This window comes from Myotis daubentonii, chromosome 3 (genome assembly GCF_963259705.1).
Source record: "Myotis daubentonii chromosome 3, mMyoDau2.1, whole genome shotgun sequence".
NCBI lineage: Eukaryota > Metazoa > Chordata > Mammalia > Chiroptera > Vespertilionidae > Myotis > Myotis daubentonii.
Window position 1 is genome coordinate 114,589,035 of NC_081842.1, and position 22,957 is coordinate 114,611,991.

At 42.8% G+C, this 22,957-nt stretch overlaps 1 protein-coding gene across 1 annotated transcript in view; it reads left to right on the forward strand.

Annotated features, from left to right (window-relative positions):
* Window positions 1-22,957, forward strand: part of SLC9A9 (solute carrier family 9 member A9) — a 367,982-nt gene that overhangs the window by 210,824 nt on the left and 134,201 nt on the right. Inside the window, 1 exon segment of the mRNA XM_059686208.1 lies at window positions 22,314-22,467. Coding sequence (XP_059542191.1) covers window positions 22,314-22,467 — 154 coding nt within the window.

Below are 22,957 nucleotides of genomic sequence, written 5' to 3' on the forward strand. Positions count from 1 at the left end.
CACTTGAGAAGCATTTATATTCTGCCGCATTGGAGTAAAATGTTCTATAAATGTCACTTAAATCCATCTGATCCAGTATGTCCTTTAGAGTCTCTGTTTCCTTGGTAAGTTTTTGTCTGGAAAATCTATCCAGTGAAGTCAAAGGGGTGTTAAAGTACCCTAAGATGACTGTATTGTTGTCTATCTCTACATTGAAGTCCTCTAGAAGTTATATATATATATATATATATATATATATATGTGTGTGTGTGTGTGTGTGTGTGTGTGTGTGTGTGTGTGTAGGTGCTCCTATATGGGGTGCATACATGTTTACTAGGGTTATATTCTCTTGTTGGATCTATTCCTTTAGTATATGTAATGACCTTTGTTGTCTCTTGTGGTGGCCTTCATTTTAAAGTCTATTTTGTCAGATATGAGTATTGCTATACCAGCTTTTTTTTTTCTTTTCCATTTGCATGGAAATTTTTTTTCCATCCCCACACACTCTCATCCTGTGTGTGTCTTTTGTTTTGAGGTGGGTCTTTTGTAGTCAGCATATAGTTGGGTCAAACTTTTTTATCCATTCTAGTACCCTACGCCTTTTGATTGGAGTGCTTAGTCCACTTACATTTAGGGTTATTATTGATAGGTAGTAAAATACTCCTTTAGTCTTTTTTTTTTTTTTTTTTGGTCTGGGAAGCTTTTTATTTGACCATCTATTTTGAGTGATAGTGTTGCTGGGTACAGTAATCTTGGTCTCACATCCTTGCTTTTCAGTAACTTGAGTACTTCGCGCCATTCCCTCTGGCCTGTAGAGTTTCTGATGAGGAATCAGCTAGGAAATGCAATGTAGACAGGTATAGAAAATACTATGGATGACAAGAATAGGTTCTGGTGGACAGATAACCATCTTTGCCAATATAGCCCTCTGGAGTAGAAACATTATCACCATTTATAACATTGCTCCTTTGGGAAAAGCAATACACTATTTCAATCCCTACAACTATTGACATTTGGGGTCATATAATTAAATTTTGTGGGGGCTGTCTTGTACATTACAGGATTCTAACAACACTCCTGGCCTCTACTCACTAGATTAACAATAATGCTCCCCCCCAACACACACACCCCAGTTGGAGACCACTGTAAATGTCTTCAGACATTGCCAAATTATTCCGTGAGGGACAAAATCACCCAAGTTGAGAACCATTGGTCTAAACAAAACATGACTTGTCTTTGGGTACTTCTCATAGAATGTTACTTTCTTCTGGTCTCTGTTAGCCTTTCTCTTAAAACCCTATGTTGAAGATATGAGCTACTGGCAAAAATTATTCCACACTTTATTATCACATCTACCTTACATACATAAAAATAAACTTCCAAAGTCAAAAGCATGTCTGCATGTTGACTCAGAGCTCTGATGGAGCTAATCCTATTTACAGTGACCATCCTGGCTGCCCGAGGCATCAAAAACAAATTTCACTTTATATAAAAACTAGAGGCCTGGTGCACAAAAATTTGTGCACTTGGAGGGGGAGGGGCTCAGCCTGGGTTGTGCCCTCTCACAGTCTGGGACCCCTCGTGGGATGACCACCTGCTGGCTTAGGCCTGCTCCCCGGGGTATTGGGCTTAAGCTGGCAGTCAGACATCCCTCTGGCAGCCAGGGAGCCCTCGGGCAATGTCCACTTGCCAGCTGGGAGCAGGCCTAAAATGCAGTCGGACATCCTTAGCGCTGCTGAGGAGGCGGGAGAGGCTTCTGCCACCACCACTGTGCTGGCAGCCATCAGGCTGGCTTGTGGCTGAGCAGAGCTCCCCCTGTGGGAGCACACTGACAACCAAGGGGCAGTTCCTGCATTGAGCGTCTGCCCCCGGGTGGTCAGTGTGTGTCATAGTGACCAGTCATTCCCAGTCGTTCTGCTGTTAGGGTCAATTTGCATATTACCCTTTTATTATATAGGATAGAGGCCTGGTGCATGGGTGGGGGCCAGCTGGTTTGCACTGAAGGGTGTCCCGGATCAGGGTGGGGGATCCTGCTGGGGTGCCTGGCCAGCCTGGGTGAGGGGCTCATTGCTGTTTGCAGGTTGGCCAAGCCCCCCAGTGGGGACCCTCACCCCATGAGGGTGTGGCCAACTTGGGTGAGGGACTGATGGCTATTTGCAGGCTGACCACAGCCCCTTCAGGTTGGGGGGATCCTGCTGAGGTGCTTGGCCAGCCTGGGTGAGGGGCTGATGGCCGTTTTCAGGCTGGCCACACCCCCTGGCCACCCAAGCTCCCAGCCTCTCCTTTTTTTCTTTCTTTTTTTTTTTTTCAGCGCCTCATTGAGTGGAGGCCAGGGCGGACTGGAAGCAGGTATCTGGGATTTATTTATATTCTATTATTGAAACTTTATAGCCTTGAGCAGAGCCAAGGGTCAGCCAGGGCAGGCGGGAAACTTGGCTTCCTCCATCACCAGGGGCAACCCAAGCGTCCTGCTTGCTCCAGCTCTGTGGCTGCCGCCATCTTAGTTGGGTTAATTTTCATACTTGCTCCTGATTGGCTGGTGGGCATGGCTTTTGGTTGTAGCTGATTGGCAGAGTGATGGTTAATTTGCATCTTTCTCTTTTATTAGTGTAGATATACTGAAGTTATGTGGCCTTAAGTTTAAATGATTCAAGTTCGGAGAGAGATGAAAAAAAAATGAAGTTCTGCTTGTCTAACACAGACTTAGTTTCCAGAAAAAGTCAATGTACTGTTGAATGCAGAAGGCTTTTCTACAGAAACAATCTGTTGGCTTTGCTTCCATATGATAAAATAACATTGAACTGAAAATGGAACGGTACAGCAAGATTTTACTATCCTATAAAATGTAATTTGAATTAAACTGACATTTTTGCTGAAAGTAGTTGTCCTTTGCAAGGTCATGAAACTTCAGTAAGAGTAAAAGCAATGCATACTTCAATTGTAAACCCCAACTTAGGTTTGATTTATCAGATTAATGATAAGTATCTGTTAAACCTGTTAAATCAACCTCCTCACAGTACTTGAAATGAAATAAAAAAGGGATTTCAGTAGATTATATTCCAAATGGAAAGAAAGGAAGAAAAATAACTCATCTGAGGGACATTTCTTTAAAGAATGGGTTAATTTATCAGGGACATTTTTGCATTGCTGTCCATCTACTGCTCATTTTCTTTTTGATTCCAGTTGTGTTTCAAAAGCAAAATATTACTTTTCCCTCATCCATTCATACATCTGTCTAATGCTTAAGGAAGGCTTATGCTATGAGAGGCACCATTCTAGCACCAGGTCAGTCCACTCTTACCCAGCTTACTTTCATGTGAAGGGACACAGATCTTAAATATTAAAAAATAAACATGATAATTTCAGGTGGTGATAAGTGCAATAAAAGATATATAGAGAAGATCTAGGTTAAAGTGAAAGCATTAGAAAGTCAGAGCAGCCCTTCTGAGGACTGAAGTGATTAGGAATGCCAGGAATCAGCTGGGAGGAGCACAGAAGGGTAAGGAGAAGCATGTACAAAGGCCTTGAGGCAAGAACAAACTTGCTTTAAAATAAACTTTATCTTCCTACACTTTACAAACATTAAACTTTCCAGCCATCTTCCCACTCTCTGCAGTATAAAGTCCTCTCCCCTGAACTCCAGATTCTTAGATACAACATCTACTCAGCCTCTCCACTTCCTTTTGAAACTGATCTGTATCTTGGATTTCACATGGTCAGAAAACAAATCCTTGATCTCCTCCATCCACCCAAACATGCTCTTCCCACAGTTTCCTCAGTTCTTCCATTTGTGCAAGCCATCAATTCTTGGAGTTCTCTCTTCTGCTTATAACCCTCCTCAATGTTAACAATAAATATTCTTGACTTTGACATTATTCTAGCATCTACTATGCTCCCACCCTGGTCTGATCTACTTTCACTTCTTGCCTGGACTAATGCAACAGCCTCTCACTGCCCTTCAACCTCCAGCCTGGAAATGTGTTTTTCATTGCAGACCCAGAATGGTCCTTTCAAGCATAAAACAGATTATATCACTGCCCTGCCAACAAACTTTCTAAAGTTTTCCATCTCAAAATAAAATTCAAAAGTCTGTCTATTCAAGAGCCCGACATGATCTGGCAATGTTACCATTTTGGTATTAACTTATCTCCTTCCATCCTCTTCTGCCCCCGCCCCCCATTTATTCCATTCCAGCCATAACAGCCCCTTTTGCTGCTATTTGAATGTGCCAGGCGTATTCTAACTTTAGGGCCTACTGTTCCAGAAGCCTGGAATGTTGTTCTTTCAAATATCCACATGGCATCTCTCACTCTACTAAGTCTCTGCTCAAATGTTACTTCACCAGAATGGCTTTCCTAACCACCTAAATATGTCCACTTCATCCCTCACTTAAACACATTTTTTATCCTCTTGCCCTACATTATATATATTTCATTTCAAACTAGTCTGGAAGCTCCTTTAAAGCAGAGACTATCTCTTGGTTACTGCTATCCCCTGAAGCCTGAATGAAGAAATGAATACATAAATATCACCACCTCTAATCTAGAGGATCTAAAACTACTGCAATCATTCAATTTAATAGCATTTATAAGTTTTGTGTTTTATGTACTATTAGAGATATAAAAACTGTGTAAGAAAGATGTAATTCCAACATTTTAAAAGATTAAAAATTAAGGGTAAAGGCAGATCACATTAAACTACTTGTTTATCTCAGACTATCATTTAATAATACATTAAAATGACAAATAATAAGTGGCATGATCAATCTGTTTTATAGGATTTCAAGTAAGAGAGAACAATGTGAACTGAAGTATTTGGAAAAACTTTATGAGGATAGAATCGAGTCAGAAAAAGATGAAACAATGGGCTAACTTTGGGGTCATGAGGTATAGATAACAATTGTTACAAGAAGAGAGAAGACCAGATTCTTGGTATGAAAAGTTCTCAGTGGAGAAGAAATAAATGGGAAAAGTGGGGTGAGGTTCTGATTAAAAAATTCCTATGGTCTGTGGGAACTTACTTGTGGTTGTTGGGTCACATCACAACCTTATAAAGTTAGGTTTTGAGGAAATTGTTCAATGGGACATGGATAGTCTAGAAGAAGGAGAAGATGAGCTGTGAGACCAAGAGACCAGAATGTCTCTTAGAAGCATAGTCAGGATGTGAGGTAAGAGGCCTTGGACCAAGGTGGTGTGATGGGAAGTCAGAGGAGTCTTAAATAGCATGTAACTCATTCTCTGCCAAATTCTGACCTCTAGAGTTAGGACACTAGTGTCAAAGCCTGCATATATTTTTAAGTTCCACCATTGATTCTGATGTGTATGTCTAGTTAAAAACTGTAAGTCTAGTCTTAAAGCCTCCATTTAGAAATGAGACAACACAGATCCAGATGCTTAGGATCATGCAACCTGTCAGGGGCAGGCCTCAGAACAGATCCCAGGCCTCTTGACTCAATATAATGCTTTCAGAGTCTCAGTAAATAAGAAAAGGGCAGAAGCTAAACTTAAAGGAACAATTATTCAGCCATTCCATTAAACTAGGAAGTACTAATCACTTTTCCATATGTAATCTGGAATCATGGAAAATCAAAATATTCATCAATTAATTGATTTTGTTAATGAAAGAACATTCAGCCTAAGAAAAAGTCTCATAAGAGTTAGTTTGAGCCAATCTGAGGACAACTGCCAGAAGGCAAAATCTCAGTGAAATGAGAAAATGCTCCAAAGAATGACAATTTTGCAGCTTATTCATACATTAAAATCAAAGGAGGAAATATAAGGAAGATTACATGAAATCCACTGATGGTAGATTAAGGGGATGGAAGAAAGCAAAGCAGAGAAATCTCTGGAATTGGATAAAGAGTAAAATGAAGAGACACACAATTCTTTTACATTGGTGGGTACAGGATAGTTAATAGTTAACATTTACAGCACATAAAGACAGTATTCAAGGAATAAGATAACAGTGAGGGGTTCTGTGGTCTCCTGATCTGGTGAGTGTGCCTTGAGGGGTCTGGAAAAGAATATTACTGTGACATTTTAAAGTTATGCTATCTTAGATGCAAAAAGACAATTGACAGGCTCACTTTAGGTAAAGACTGGCCTTTGTCAAGGAAGGCCATTGACAACCCACCATGACCTGCTTTTAGGAAGTTTTATATTCAGACCATCCTAGTGTTACCAATGTTGAGATTTTGGGTTCCCCAAGATAGAAATGAAGAGGAACCACCAAGGAAATTTCCAGACATATTTTATTAAGCTTATGCTTGAGCACAAAGGAGGCAGCACAGAAGAAAGGAAGGTCCTCTGGACTGGCTCTGGGGCTGGATCTGCTTGGCAGCTTTTTTTAAAGGGTAAACTTGCAGAATTTTTTATTTTGAGATTGGGTGACTTCCTTTTCAAGCTGCATTGTCTGGTGACTATGTTCACATTTGCACTGTGGGGGCAAGGTGGCGGTGTAGTTCAGTAGCACCAACCCAGGAGGGTTGTAAAGAGTCAAACTGCACATGTGGGACAGTAGTTTTCAACATCTATAGGGAGGCAGGAAGTTTAAAGAGAGATAAAAATCAGCCACCTCTTTGTTTTTGAGTAGAAAGTGGAGGGGTTGTGTTGATATGGAATTTTTGGACTGGAGCCCGGATTCTTTGTCCACTGGAGTAGAAGAATGAATCCACGGACAGAAGGTGGTATAGCAAAGGTGGAGATTTATTGAAGAATAAGTACAGACTCCCAAGTGGGGAAAGGGAAAGATTCTCAGCATAGACTCCCATATAGGGAGGGGGAAATTGTCCCACTGACTTCCTGTTTCCATGGTTTTTAAAGGCTGCAGTTCCTATGCCCTGATATCCCCTCTGATTGGTCAATATTCCCTTTCCAAATTGGTTACTATAGTAACTCCTGAGGCCCTCCTCCCTCATTGTCCTCCTATTCACTCTGGGCTTTCTTCCTCCTTTATTTTGTAAATATAGACCTTTTTGGCTACTTCCAGTTCCCTTGTCTTATGGAAATGTAACTGCACCTGGCTTCCTTGTGTTATGGAAATGTACCTTCTCCCAATCTGTAGCCCTGTGTTTTTCCATGAATCCCAATTCTAAAAATTCCCTAAGCCTGCCTATATTCCCCTAAAATTCTGGTTTCAGTGTTGTTATTGCCATCAGCTTATCTGGTGTTCCTTCTGGCCTCCTGGTCTTAACTTGGTTTCCTGGCTACTGGGTATTTTCCATTCCGGGCCCAAATCCCTCTGCTATTTCACTATGTGCTTGCTTTTGGTCTCTTAGTTTGTAGAGCCCACCATGCAGGCCTCCTCTTAGCTTGTCAAGTTTAGTACGTGGCCCCTTTATAGTCCATAATTTGTTCAACAAATATTCATTGAACACCTAGTGCAGCCGTGGGCAAACTATGGCCCGCGGGCCGGATCCGGCCTGTTCGACTGTTCTATCCGGCCCGCGGAGCCGAAAGAGCGGAGGGTTCTCTTGCTCTCCCCTCCGCTCCTTCACCAGCAGCAGTGTTAACATGTATTAGTTCACACAAACACTCCATCCATGTTTTTGTTCCGGCCCTCTGGTCCAGTTTAAGAACCCATTGTGGCCCTCGAGTCAAAAAGTTTGCCCACCCCTGACCTAGTGTGTGCTTGGCATTTTTCTAGGTGTTGTAGATAAACAAAGAGCCATTCAATTACAATGTAGTGTCATAAGTTCCCTGATAGAGTTCACACAGGTTGTATTAGGAATATAATTTCTCCCAAACAAGGCCCAGACCTCAGAGGAGGCTTTGTAGAGAAATCAGTGGCTCAGCTGTGTTCTGAAGAAGAGTTAAAATTAGGTGAAGTTTGGGTGAGGGTTATAGAAGAAAGAACTGGAGAAAATTTGGATGGGAAAAAATAATTTCAGTATAGAAAGTCACGTATGCAAGGACCTCTTTAACCCACCAATAATTTCAATACCTTAAACATTACACATTGGCAATGGTCATAATTTGGGACCTTATGTAGTTTAACAGTCTTATCTTTTTCTTCATTAGACTACATGCAAAGCATACTCTAAACCTATCACAATCTGCCAGTTAAGAGAGTCATTTTGTAGGACTATGAGTCCTAGAATAGAGGTCTTCCTATTACAATGTTTCAGAAGACCAAAGAAATACTAAGCACACTTCCTAGAGAAAGGGAGGGACCCTGCTTATTAACACTAGTGGACTCCGGGAATAATTTCCAAATCAGAGTGAGTAACACGCAGAGGGCTTCACTTTTTATAACCTTCTGGGGTCTTTGTCTTGCAGATATGGTTCTGCCCCTTTTTTGGGGCTTACAGGAAGGCCCCCAGGTGTTAGGGGTCCCCAGGCCATATCTGATGATCTGTCCTGGGGCCAGCGATAATGACCTTCCCCCCACCCCCCAGGGCAGTGCATTGTTCACAGTTTTTATGGCCTGACAAGCTTTGCAAGACCATTTTTCTCATCATTCACCTCCCTCCCCCTTGTTCCACAAGCTTCTTTTAGCCTTGTGGAGCAATGACCATGGGATGTTATGATGAACAGGGGTGACGACTGCTCTTAGCTACTTCCTGCTGGAAAGTGACGATGACCAAAGGCTTAGCATCCCGCTTCTTCCTCTCAGAGGGGTTTGTAGGGAGTTCTTCTGGTTTCAGGCAGGCAGAGGTAAGCAGTGGTCCCACACACATAGAATGTTCCTGCAGGGGGCACCAGGGGTAGGTGATCTTTTCAGCCTTGGGGGTAGAGTTGCATAGTTCATCTGGGAGGTGATCTGTTGGATGTTGGCTCTGCGTACTGCTGAAACAAATAGGAGCACCATTAGTTAGCTGCACATTGGCTGTGACAGGTCCTATCCAATACAATTCCCTCCCTCCCCCCACATACATTTGGTAGTAAAGTCGTAACATGCCACAGGCTGATAAGTATAGCTAACAAAAATCTGGCTTGATTAGGTTTTCTCATGGACTACCCTGTCTAGCATATGTGGGTAGCGAGTTTCTAAGTAAGGAGCAAAGGATGGCATGACAAGGTGTAATCCAAAAATTTATGGTAAGGCCTTTGTTTCCTTACTGTGTGGGGAGCAGTAATTTTATGGTGCTATTGTGTCCCAGCAAGAACAGGTGAGTTCTCCTCCTTGTACTAGTCTTGGATTGTGCTGACACTCATAAAAAGACAAAATAAGAATTATTAGATAAAACCAGTGATTATCCAGAAATACTAGAGCATGTTACATTAGGAGGAGATAAGAAAGAAAGATTAGTGTTAGGGAGAATTCAGCAAGGTGTTATCTGAATTCCTTGGAGCAGGTTGCTTGGCTAGGTCTGCTCTCTTCTTGAGAGTGATCCACAGGGGTGTTTCTGGTCAGAGATCACCTTCCAATCAGACTGGATGTCACTCAGCTGATGGGCTGCCTTCACCCGGGAGTGGTGGATCCAGTGTTTAGTCCTGCAACCTTAAGAGCTGTGGGGGTGGTTAATATGACTGGATAGGGTCCTTTCCAGGTAAGCTTGAGGGGCTCCTTTTTTCAATCCTTTACCCAAACCTGGTCTCCAGGTTTATAAGGATGTACAGCTGTTCCTAAAGAGATGGGTAGTCAGTCAATAACCCACCTGTGGACCTCAAAGACAGTTTTTCCAAGTCCTTGTAGTTGTTCTTGGATTTCTAAGTTCCCTATTTCCCTCAAGTCTCCCTTTGGCTGAATTAAGGGAGGGGGTCTACACTATAGAATTTCAAAGGGAGAGAAACCTACCCTGGCCCTTGGGGCACAGTGTACCCACAGGAGTACAAGAGGCAAGATATCTGTCCAGGGTAAGGTTGTCTCTTGGCATAGCTTAGCCATAGCCTGTTTTAGAGTCAGGTTCATGTGCTCCACTTTCCTTGAACTCTGAGGCTTGTAAGCTGTATGTAGATTCCATTTAATTCCTAAAGCCTTGGCTACCTGTTGTACTATTTCTGTTACAAAGGCTGGGCCATTATCAGACCCTATGGTCAGAGGCATTCCATATTGTGTAATATCCTTCAGCAATGCCTTAGTGACTTCTCTTGCCTTTTCAGTGTGAGTGGGATATGCCTCGACCCAAGCTGAAAAGGTGCAAATAAAGACTAGCAGGTATTTATTTCCTCTGGTAGGCCCTATTTCTGTAAAATCTACTTCTAAGTCCTCAAAAGGAGCTTGCCCACAGCGCTGAACTCCTATCGGCCCCACAAGACCCTGTATAGCATTGTTCTGAGCACAGAGGACGCAACACTGAGAGACTGAGGCACACAAGGAGGGTAGACGGGCAATTAGGTAGTACCTGCCTAACAAAGCTTCTAGGGCAGCCTTTCCTAAATGAGTGAGTTCATGCTGCTGGAGGACTACCTTATGGGCTAACTGTTCTGGGAAATAGACCCTATGATCTGGGAGTATTCACCAGCTTTCTATTGTTCTCTTGCCCCCTTCCTTCTGGGCCCATTTCTCTTCCTGAGGAGTGTATTTTGGGGGTTCAGGTAACTCGGGGGCCAACATGATCTGTGCCGGTGCTACTTGTTCTTTAGCAGCCAGCTTGGCTGTGTCGTCAGCATGCTGGTTTCCTTCTGATACTGAGTCTTTCCCTTTCTGGTGACCTTTGCAATGGATGACGGCTATTTCCTTAGGATCCCAGACTGCTTCTAGTAACTTTAAAATCTCATTCTGATTTTTGATTCCTTTTCCTCCTGCTGTCAAGAGCCCCCTTTCCTTATATATGGCCCCATGGACATGCAGGGTAGCAAAGGCATAGCGCAAGTCAGTGTAGATGTTGGCATGCTTATTCTTACTGAGTTCAAGGGCTCTTACTAGGGCCCAAAGTTCTGCCCTCTGTGCTGACCATCCTTCAGGCAGGGCCTGTGCTTCAATTGCCTCAAAGTTTGATATCACTGCATATCCAGCTCATCTTTTCCCTTCATCTAAGAAGCTGCTGCAGTCGGTGAACAATACCAAGTCCGTGTTTTGCAGGGGCCTATCCCTTAGGTCTGGCCAGCTGGAATAAACCTCCTCTAGGATTTCCAGGCAATCATGCTCAGGGGCCCCCTCAGCAATGGGTAGAAAGGTGGCAGGATTAAGTGTTCTCACTGCTTCTAATCGTACCCACAGATTCTCACATAACAACCCTTGATACTGAGTCATTTGAGCATGAGTCAGCCAGCGCTGCCCCCTTGCTTCCATCAGGGTGACAACAGCATGAGGTACTTTTACATTTAAGTTTTGTCCTAAGGTAAGCTTATCCGCTTCCTTGACTAACAATGCCATGGATGCAAAGGCCCTGAGGCATGGGGGTCAACCAGAGGCAACTGGGTCAATCCGCTTGGAAAGATAGGCTACTGGTCTTTGCCAGGGTCCAAACTCCTGGGTTAGAACTCCTAGGGCTACCCCGCTGTTCTCATGAACAAAAAGATTAAAGTCTCACTTCCCATCTGGTAGCCCTAGTGCCAGGGCCTCAGTGAGCTTTGCCTTTATGGTGATGAAGGCTTCCTCCTGTTTGGGACCCCAGTTAATGGGTGCCTTCTATTCTCCTCTTAAAGCTTCATAGAGAGGCTTGGCCAGGTCTGAAAACCCTGGGATCCAAATTCGACAGAATGCTGCTGCTCCCAGGAATTCCCAAATCTGCTGCCGGGTGCTAGGGACTGGGATGGCACATACTGCCTACTTCCTTTCAGTCCTTAGCCTTCGTTTCCCTTAGGTGATCCAGAAGCCTAGATACTTGACTTCTTTCTGAACAGATCTGTGTATTTTTCTTAGATACCCAATAACCTGTTTCAGTTAGTAGTCTCAGAAGGGCTCATGTTCCCTCCCAGGACTGAGCTCGTGTGGAGCTGGCTAGTAGGAGGTTGTCTACATACTAGAGTAGAACACACCCCAAGTCCTGCCCTGGGAACTTAGATCAGATGCTAGTGCTCCACTAAAGAGAGTAGGGGAGTTCTTGAACCCTTGTGGCAGTTTGGTCCAGGTGAACTGCTCCTTGGACCCTGTAGTTGGGTTTTCCCATTCGAAAGCTAAGAGAGGCTGACTGGAAGGCACTAATCAAAGACTGAAAAAGGCATCTTTCAGATCTAGGCATGTAAACCATTCTGCCTCTGATGAGCCCCAGAAGAGTGTAGGGGTTTGGCAGTGCTGAATGTAGGGTTATAACAGCCTCATTAACAGCCTGTAGATCTTGCACCAGGCGGTAGTCGTTAGTCCCAGGCTTTTTGACAGACAAGAGAGGAGTGTATCATGGAGACCTGCATCATTTAACAAGTCCCCACTGAAGCAGCCGGTCTAAGTGGACCTGGATTCCTAGGCGTGCTTCCCTTGGAATTGGATATTGGTGGATTTTAACAGGCTGTGTCCCAGGCTTTAACTCAATTAGCACTGGGGCGTGGTTCTTAGCCAGGCCTGGAGTATTCCCTTCTGCCCAAACCAGCAGGAATTCCTTCTCTAATTCAGGTTCTAATGGTGAGGCCTTTGTCTGGGCGGTATAAAGTCTCCATTCTTCCTCCCTCAGCACTGCTAAGGACAGGATCAGTGGGGAGGTCTCCTCACCTAGGCGAAGCTGTGCTGAGCCATCTGGATCAAAAGTGATTTCTGCCCCAATTTTGGCTAAAAGGTCTTTACCCATTAGAGGCACTGGACAGTCTGGCAAGTACAGGAATTCATGAATTACTTGATGACTGCCAAGTTGGCATCGGCAAGGATGGCAGAATGGTTTACGGTCTGGTCCCCAGTAGCTCCAATAATGGTGACCTCCTTTCCTGAGAGAGGCGCTACTTTCTGAGTGACTACTGAGTGTTCAGCTCCCATATCAAACATAAAGTCCACAGTCTGGCCCCCAATTTTCATTCTGATCATGGGCTTGCAGGGGCCTAGCTAAAGTGAGCCCTGTCTGTCCTAGTTGGAATCAGCCATTGCTAGCCCAATGAGATCTGCTTCAGGTGGCTCTGGTTGATAGCAACTGGGTGGAAAAGGGGGCCCAGTCTTTTTACTTTGCCATTTGGGACATTCATTCTTCCAGTGTCCTGTTTCCTTACAATAGGCACACTGGTCTCAGGCTTGCTCTTCCTTTTCCTCCTGGTCTGTATCCTTGCTGATCTGTATGGGAGTCTGAACCTCTAAAAGCTGCTGCTATTATATTGGCCCTTCTTTGTATTCTCTTTTCTTCCTCCTTCCTTGCTGCACCATCTTGGTTATTGAAAACCTTGTTAGATATCTCTAGCAGTTCAGTAGCATTCTTTCCTGCAAACCCTTCCAGCTTCTGTAATTTTCTCCTGATATCAGGCTGGGCTTGGCCTACAAAAATGGCATTTACCATGGTTTGATTTTTCTGGGGCCTCAGGTCTAAAAGGAGTATAGATCCAGAATGCCTCACATAGTCTCTCATAGAAAGCTGCTGGACTTTCATCAGGCTTCTGGAAAACCTCCGAGATTTTAGCCATGTTGGTGGGCTTCTTGGCTCTGGCCCTGACCCCCTGGAGGAAGGCCAGCTGATATCTTCTGAGTCCAGGTTCCAATTGGGTTCCTCATCTGGGAAGGCCTTCCTGGCTCATCTGTCTGTATCTAATATCCTGCCGGGGCCTGGGTCTGGAGCCACTTCAGAACCTCTGTTACTACTCTCATGCACTCCTCAGTGTTAAAGAATGTGAAAAGGAGCTGCTTGCAGTCCACTCAGGTGGGCTTCTGGGTCTGGAAGATCATTTCTAGGAGATCTACCATGGCCTGAGGTTTTTCAGAATAAGCTGTGGGTGTGATGTTTCCAATTCAAGATGTCACTGGTGGTAAAGGGCTGAGAATATAGACTGGCCCTCCCTCCTGCAAGGTCCCATCTTCGCCAACTACTTGGGCACCCCAAATATTTCTTAGAGGCATCTGACGTGCTGGTTGTGGCCTGGGCTCTTGATCAGCTGAATGCAAGCACTGCTCAACTGGCTCTGGAGAGCCTTGTTGAGGAGAAATGGAAGGGGGCGGTGTTTTTGGACCTTTCAGACCAGCTGGGGAAGCACTTGGTGCTGCCTGTGGCACATATGGAGATGGTAAAACTAGCAGGACTTCCTCAGGGGATCCTGGCAGAACAAGGGGTTGGCTTACCTTCTGAGAGACCTGTTACTTTTCTCCTAAAACCTTACAGAACCGGACCCAAGGGGCAAGGTTTGAACAATTCCTAACCAGCTGTCTATGTAAGGGTATCCGGGGTCTATCATGGCTATATTCCAGACTGCCCTGACCAGTCCTACATCTAAAGAGCCTTCCAGGGGCCAGCCGACCCCAAAGGCTGTCCATTTTAATTCACAGAATTTCCTCAGTGTTTTGGGGTTCATTTTAATACCATAGTCCTCAATAAAACCCTTTTCAAAATTTTCCAACATGCAATTGAGAACAGGGGGTATATTTTGTCCCAACCCCATGATGATTGGTGGCGAGAGATAGACAAGGGTGCGGGGAAATTTACTAAAAACCTGGAGGGTCTCCTTAAAGAAAAGATCCTTAATCAGCACAGGCAGAGGCAGAGTGGGTAAAATCTCTCCACCCTGTGGAGCTGTGAGCCCCGCCCCTGAAAGTCCCAGCAAGCCAAAAGAGACAAGAAAAGCTGCAAATACCTTTAAATCTACCCCAGAATTCCAAAATTTCAACCTAACACAGCAAAATCACAGAGCAAACCAAAGCCCCTAGTACACAAACATAGACAGAAATTTTTGTCAACTATCCCTTCGTGATAGAGAGCAAACGTCCCTGAGAAAACTAACTCAACAGCACTGCTTGAGACTTTTGCAGACCATCACGGGTTCAGCCTTCAGTAAATCAAATGTTTTAACCAGATAAGCAAACAGAAAATCAAAGTAGCTTTCACTTTCACACAGACCAGTTAATCAGCAGATAATTATGCCAAGACGAACATCCATACTCACACTCTCTCAGTAAACTAGCCCAGACTGGAGCTGAGCAGTAATGCCCAACTCCCCAGATGGGCATGGGGGCACTCCCGGCACCCACGCCCCATAACAGAATTCTCGACCGACCTCTCAGTGAGAACCTACCGGAGGAGTTAAGACCTGCGTCCAGCCCCCCTTCTCAGTAGCAAATTGGCTAGTCCCACACACAAACAAACAGAAGAGTGAACCCATAATTCCTTAATTGAATCTGAATTCACTCACCTCCAGAGTCTGGAGTCCTGATTTCTGATTTACCTGACAAAGTCCTATGACTTCTGGGGAGGTGATCAAGCTCCCCCTTCCACTCACTTGGAGTGGGCCTGATTGACTGGGGCCCCTACCTTACTGATTCTGTCAACAGGTCCAGAGGTGTCTGTCCACTTTCTCCAGATGCCAGCTGGGTCCTGGGCTGAGGTCCTGGAGCACCTGGAGTTCCCCCTGGTTCAATTCTGTGAAAATCAGCAGCGTGCACTTTCTGGAGCCCTGACCTGCAACCCCAGGCCCTAAACCCCGTCCACTCCCGGAGGCAAAAGCCAAACATGGTTAGCTTCTTGGTCAAGGAACCAAATGTTGCAGAAGACCAAAGAAATACCAAGCACACTTCCTAGAGAAAGGGGGGGACCCTGCTTATTAACACTAGTGGACTCTGGGAATAATTTCCAAATCAGAGTGGGTAACACGCAGAGGGCTTCATTTTCTATAACCTTATGGGGTCTTTGTCTTGAAGATATGGTTCCACCCCCTTTCGTGGGCTTACAGGAAGGCCCCCAGGTGTTGGGAGTCCCCAGGCCATATCTGATGATCTGTCCTGGGGCCAGCAATAACGATCACCCGCCCAGGGAAGTGCATTATTCACAGTTTTTATGGCCTGACACGCCTTGCAAGACCAGTTTCCTCCTCAACATCTTCATCATCCTAGCCTTCAAATTTCTTCATTACATTCCCCTAAGCAAAAGACCTAGATAACCCCCATTATCTTGTGTATTGTGCAGCACATAGGGAGTGCTAAATAAATATTTAGTTTTTGACTATTGCTTTGTGCCTTCAATAAAAATCATTTATATTGCTTTAAATGTAACTGTAGGTGACCTTCACCATTTAAATGTAACTGTATGTGACCTTCACCATTCAGAACACTTTTGCAAATGTACAACAGATTAAGTCTTGCTTTTGATCTGTAAAGATAAATAGGAAAATGCACACTTTTTGCAGCAAGAAAGCTTTCCTTAATCATACTTGATACACTTCTTTTGTTATGCATGGAACATCAGTATAATTAGCATAAGGATCCCTTAGAGGCCAATTTTAAATGAAACCGCATTTAACTGCAGGAATTCTTTTATTCCCCCAAGATGATGCTAACTTTCTAACTCACTATGTGAAATATGTCAAATCTCTGCAAAATAAACCCATCTAAAATGAAATGGTAGTCCTAACCAGTTTGGCTCAGTGGATAGAGCGTTGGCCTGCAGACTGAAGGGTCCCAGGTTTGATTCCAGTCAAGGGCATGTACCTTGATTGCAGGCACATCCCCAGTAGAAGGTGTGCAGGAGGCAGCTGATTGATGTTTCTAGCTCTCTATCCTTCTCCCTTCCTCTCTGTAAAAAAATCAATAAAATATATTTAACAAAATAAATAAAACAAAATGGTATAGTTTATCAACCTCTCCATGTATAGAAAACAAAGAAAGAGAAAGTTAAGCCCAAGGAGCCAAAGAATCCATAAAATTAAACCAAATACAAGTGGGGCAATCAGTTCTGGATTTGCTGAGTTTTTAAGCAAAATGCTTCATGGTCTCTGGAAATAGTGATTTGCTAAAAGAAATCAAGTAAATATTAATTTTTCATTTCTAGTATTTCTTTGGTTGCCTAAGTAATTTATTTTAGTCCTAAAGCCCTCTGTTTTCTAAATCATTGTGTTAAGAAGAAAGAATAAGTGGGCACAGAACCTCCATATAGCAGGTAATCAATACATACTGCTATGAACAGAATCAGTCTCCCTCCCCTCCCCCACCAAATTCATATGTTGAAGCTCTAATATCCATGTGATGGTACTGGAAGATGGGGCCTTTGGGAGGTTATGAAAATGGGGCCCCTATGATAGGATTAGTGCCCTTATTAGAAGAGGCACCATGGAGTTTTCTCTCACATAGCATGAAACTGGCCTTCTTCAAGCCAGGAAGAGAGCTATCACCAGAACGTGACCATGATCTTGGTCACCTAGCCTCCAAAACTGTAAGAAATAAATCTCAGTTGTTGAAGCTACACAGTCTATGGTATTTTGTTATGACTGACTAAGACACACATGTATTGAATGAAGCAATGAATGGCCATTGATCTGATAATTGTCCAGTTTCCAAATGTATCACAAATTATCTTGGAATCATAAAGAATGAGTAGGACATAGGCAATAATTCTTATCTGGAGCCCACTTAGCAACCTCACTTCAGTATCACACTTGCCATGCTGCTAGGCCATGGCACCCAACATGTGCTATATGTGCCACATATGTCCAGGGCTCCAGACAGCTGATCCCTTCTTGAAAACACTGTTTCTGTGTTTTTCTAAGCTAGTCAATATATGGAGAAGGCAGCCTCTTGTCAACATCTTAGAGTTTGGCCCTAATTAGCAATAGTTCTCAACAAGTACAAAGCAGTGACTGAACTTTTTTTAGAGACTTCTACATTGCATTCTATAAATATAGAGAATTACATATATACTAGAGGCCCAGTGCATGGATATATGCACTGGTGGGGTCCCACAGCCTGGCCTGTGCTCTCTCACAATCCAGGACCCCTCAGGAGATGTCGAACTGCTGGCAGTCTGACATCCCCTGAGGGATGTAGTAGTGAGCAAAGCGGCAGGCAGCCAGGGAGGAGCCCAAGCCTGGGCTGAGGGTGGGGGTGGGGTGGGGGTGGGGGTGGGGGGGTGGGGGGGGGTAGGGGGGCCGTGCCCTGCTGCTCCAGCTCATCCTGGCCCCGCAGAGCCTGCTGCCGCTCAGTAGTGCTGCCTTGGAAGCGGTAGAGGCTCGCACCTCCACAGTGGTACTCACCAGCCATGAGACCAGTGTCTGGTGCCCATTGGTCAGCTGAGCAGCAGTGCTCCTGCTATTGGCGAGCACTGACCACCAGAGGGAAGCTCCTGTGTTGAGCGTCTGCCCCCTGGTGGTCAGTGTGTGTCATAGCAACCAGTCGATTGGTCGCTTAGTATTTTATATATATATAGACTAGAGGCCCAGTGCACAAAAATTTGTGCATTTGGGCAGGGGGGTGTCCCTCAGCCCAGCCTGTGCCCTCTCTCAGTCTGGGACCCCTCGGGGGATGACCACCTGCTGGCTTAGGTCCATTCCCCCAGGGGATTGGGCCTAAGCTGGCAATCAGACATCCCTCTGGCAGCCCGGGAGCCCTCTGGGGATGTCCACTTGCTAGCGGGAAGCAGGCCTAAGCTGCAGTCGGACATCCTTAGCGCTGATGAGGAGGTGGGAGAGGCTCCCACCACCACTACTGTGCTGGCAGCTGGCAGCCTGGCTTGTGGCTGAGCAGAGCTCCCCCTGTGGGAGTGTACTGACCACCAGGGGATAGCTCCTGCATTGAGTGTCTGCCCCCTGGTGGTCAATGTGTGTCATAGTGACCAGTCATTCCCAGTCGTTCTGCTGTTAGGGTCAGTTTGCATATTACCCTTTTATTATATAGGATTAGAAATCAGAATAACAGATATCTTTGAGTATATTTTTAAAAGAACTGCTCATGTATAGATAATTTAGATTTGAAAACATAGTTTCACTAGTTTAACATAATAGAAATACATTGTTAAACATATTTAGGAATATACATGATTGTGTTTTTTATTGTCCTTGATATCTAAAATGAAAGTTTATAATAAGCATGATATAGTAAGTTTTAACTTTTATTCTAATTTCTGTTATTTTCCTTCTTACAAAAATTCAAAGTGAGCACACACATAAATATTCAATAAATAATTAGATTCATATCACTTAATACTTCTCATACTCACCACTTAATTTTGGGCAATGCTCTTTTATGGACACTCAAGCTGGAGGAAAAGAGAAAATGGGAAGATCACCATCCATCTTCAGACTTGTATTAAAGTCTGTTGTAAGACTGTGTCCTTGAGTTTTCATTCCCTAATGACACCATTTATATTTCATGGAGAGAACATTGATAAATTATTCCCCAGGATCCAGGGTTATTAATATTAACCTCCCTGTCCTCAGCTGGGTCTAAATCCATGAGCAGCCCCATTGGGAATTTTCTTCGTGAGTGCAGAATTTCAGATGTATAAGAACTTTTCTTTATTACTATCTACTTCAAATGTCACCTTCCTTATCTGCAGGTCATTTCCTTGTCTACATGGACATTCAGAATAATTTCCTTCCTCCAATTACATTTTGTTCCTTGAAAGTATTTTATAATTGGAGTGCATGTTGCTCTCTCTTTCTGAGGCTTTTTTTATTTCAGGAAAATGTATGAGTCCTCTATAGTTTAAGCATCTGGATCTTGTGTCCTGCTACTTGTTCTTGTATATTGTCAGTGTGGAGATAATAAAGTAGCATTATGTTCTAAGTGGAGAATCTAGGGATAAAAGCCAGGCTAGTTATAGTTTTCCTCATCCTGCTATGGATCCAATTTCTAAAATGTTTTAATGTCTGAATAAAGATTTGGAAATTTAGAAATCTAGCTGATACAGTAACAATAATAAAAAGTAGACCATTAAAATTTTACCTATGTGATTTAAACATTTCTATAAAATGAACCAAATCACTATTTTTTTGACTTGACTTGTTGACATTATAAATGTTTATTTGCCCTGTTAGCTGATCCCATAAATGTCTTGTGGGTCTTATGTTACCCAAGAGGCTTTCCATTTTAATTTTTAGTTTACTATTTGTACTTCTATTTACTTTTCCTCAAAGTCCACATCTCTTTTTATTTATGTTATCACACTTTGATTTTAAATTTTAGCATGGAAATTCAATTAACACATTGTTAATGAAAAAGAAAAATAAAACAGGAAAAATGCAGGTTTTAAAAGGTTAGTTTAGATTATGGGCTTTATAAAAGTATTTACTCTGGTTGGGGTAATTCTTTAGTGTTACCTATTTATTAAGTTTCAAGGGTCCATAACATTTTTTTATTGTCATTTGGCACATTTAATTTTTAAAAAAATATCTTTTTATTTCAGAGAGGAAGGGAGCGGGAGAGAGATAGAAACATCAATGATGAAAGAGAATAATTGATTTGCTGCCTCCTGCACACCCCTCACTGATTGAGCCTGCAACCCAGGCATGTGCCCTGACTGGGAATCAAACTGTGACCTCCAGATTCATAGGTCAATGCTCAACCACTGAGCGACACCGGCCAGGCAACACATTTAATTTTTTTTATATATGTTGATTTTTACAGAGAAGAAGGGAGAAGGATAGAGAGTTAGAAATATCGATGAGAGAGAAACGTCGATCAGCTGCCTCCTGCACACTCCCTACTGGGGATGTGCCTGCAACCAAGGTACATGCCCTTGACCGGAATCGAACCTGGGACCCTTGAGTCCACAGGCCGACGCTCTATCTACTGAGCTAAACCAGTTAGGGCGCATTTAATTTTTTAAAAGTAAATGTGTCCAGAAAATAATTTTTTAGATGTAGACAATATTGTTCTAAAATGTCATGGAAAAGCAAAAGACCTAGAATAGTTTAAATAATTTTGAAAACAAAACATGTGTAACTCACTTAATATTAAGGCTTAATATATGTCTGCAGTGACCACACAAAAGAAGGACAGACACACATACCAATGGAACAGAACACACAGAAAGTCACCCAACTAGTTTTTGACAAAGGGACAAAATCAACTCAATGGATCAATTAAACATCTATAGATGAAAAACTGAGCCCCAACCTTATAGAAAAATTAATTCAAAAGAATCATGAATTTAAATGTAAAATGTAAAGCTATACAACTCTTAGGGGGGAAAAATTAAAACACGGGGACAAAACTTTGCTACCTAGACCCCAGAAAAAAGTTCTTAGACTTTATTTCAAATACATGATTCATAAAAGCAAAAATCAACAGGTTAGACTTCATCAATAAAAAAACTACAAAGTGGGAAGAACTATATATCCATCAAAGGACTATTATCTGGAATATTTAAAGAATTCTCAAAACTTAACAATCAAACTCTAATAACCCAATTAGAAAATGAAGTAAAAAGTGAAGAGACATTTCACCCAAGAGGGTATAATGAGAGCAAATAAGCACATTAAAAATGTTCAACATCATTAGTTATTAGGAAATATAAATTAAAGCCACAATAAACTATTACTGTGCACCTATCAGAATGACTAAAATAAAATAAAAATACTGACAACACTGAATGCTGGTGAGGATGTAGAGAAACTGGACAGCATATATTGCTGGTGGGAATGTGAAATGGTTAGCAGACAGCCATTCTAGAAAACATTTTGGTAATTTCTTTTAAAAATATATAAATACCTAGGTCAGGGTTGGGTGCAGGCTAGAAGGAGTCAATGGAGGTAAAAGGGGGACATCTGTAAGACTTTCAACAGTAAAAATAAATTAAATATACGTATGTGTATAAAATATATATGTACACACACACACACACACACACACACACACACACAAAATTATCATGTGCCTTGGTGATTTCAGTCCTGGAAACTTATCTTGGAGAAATGAAAACTTAAGTTTACAAACACAACAGCCTTATTCATAATAGCCCAAACTGGAAACAACCCAGATGTCCTTCAATAGGTGGATGGTTAGACAAACTATCAAACATCCATACTATGGAATACCTCTCAGCAATAAAAGGGAACGAATTATTGATATATTTAGCCACCTGGATGAGTATCCAGAGAATCATGCTGGGTGAAAAAGCCAATTCTAAAATGCTATATACTTCTTGATGGCATTTATATAACATTCTTGAAATGGCAACATTATAGAAATATAAAATTGATTACTGGTTGCAAGATATGAAAGAGAGAGTTTGTCAGAGGGACTGTGTAGGAAGAAAGTAGATATGGTTATAAAAGGATGACATGGGGAATCTTTGTGGCAATGGGAATGTAGATCTTGACTATCTCAGTGTCAAAATCCTGGTTGTGATATTGCACTAGAATTTGCAAGATGTCATCATTGAAGGGAAAGGGCAAACAGAAAGTCTGTTATTTCTTACAACTGCCTGTGAATCTATCATTACATAATTATAAATAAAAAGTTTAATTTTAAAAAAGTAACTGTGTTTGAAAAGTTATTTTGTTTGTTAGTAAATTATAAAGATAAATTCAATTAAATGAGAATTATGATGTTTATTCTCTCTCTCTCTCTCTCTCTCTCTCTCTCTCTCTCTCTCTCTCTCTCTGTTTGGTTTTCTCTGAAAGGTCTGCGAGGAGCCATAGCATTCGCCTTAGCTATTCAGGACACAGGATCTCAGCCCAAACAAATGATGTTCACCACCACACTGCTGCTTGTGTTCTTCACAGTCTGGGTGTTTGGAGGAGGAACGACCCCCATGCTGACTTGGCTTCAGATCAGGTTAGGGGCACTATTTAAGGGAGGACACCTGAGGAGGCATGGCTGGGCAGTTCCAGTCTGTAGTTGCTGACTTGCTCAAAAGTACCATGGCAGGTCTGTGTGCTAATTGCCCAGGGAAAAGTGCACAGTCAGTCATAAGGTGACACAATATAATCTATCATCAACTGACCTGAATTTTCCAAGAGTCCTAGAAACCTCAGGGTGATGTCTGTTTATAGTATGTCCCTAGAAATGATTAATTTATCTATGAATTCCTCCATTCAACACTCTTGAGTACATTGTGGTTAGAGTTTACAAAAATGAGTAAGACACAGGTCTTGTTCTCAAGATGCTTACAGTCCGTAAGGATTTATACAGAAAAATCTCTAATACCAAGGAGAAAGTGAATTAGTTTTATTTTTAATTTCTCACAGCACTTAAGATAGAACCAGGGACACAGGACATGCTTAAATATACTTGGTTAGTGAGCCATGTGTTTAGCCAGAGGGAG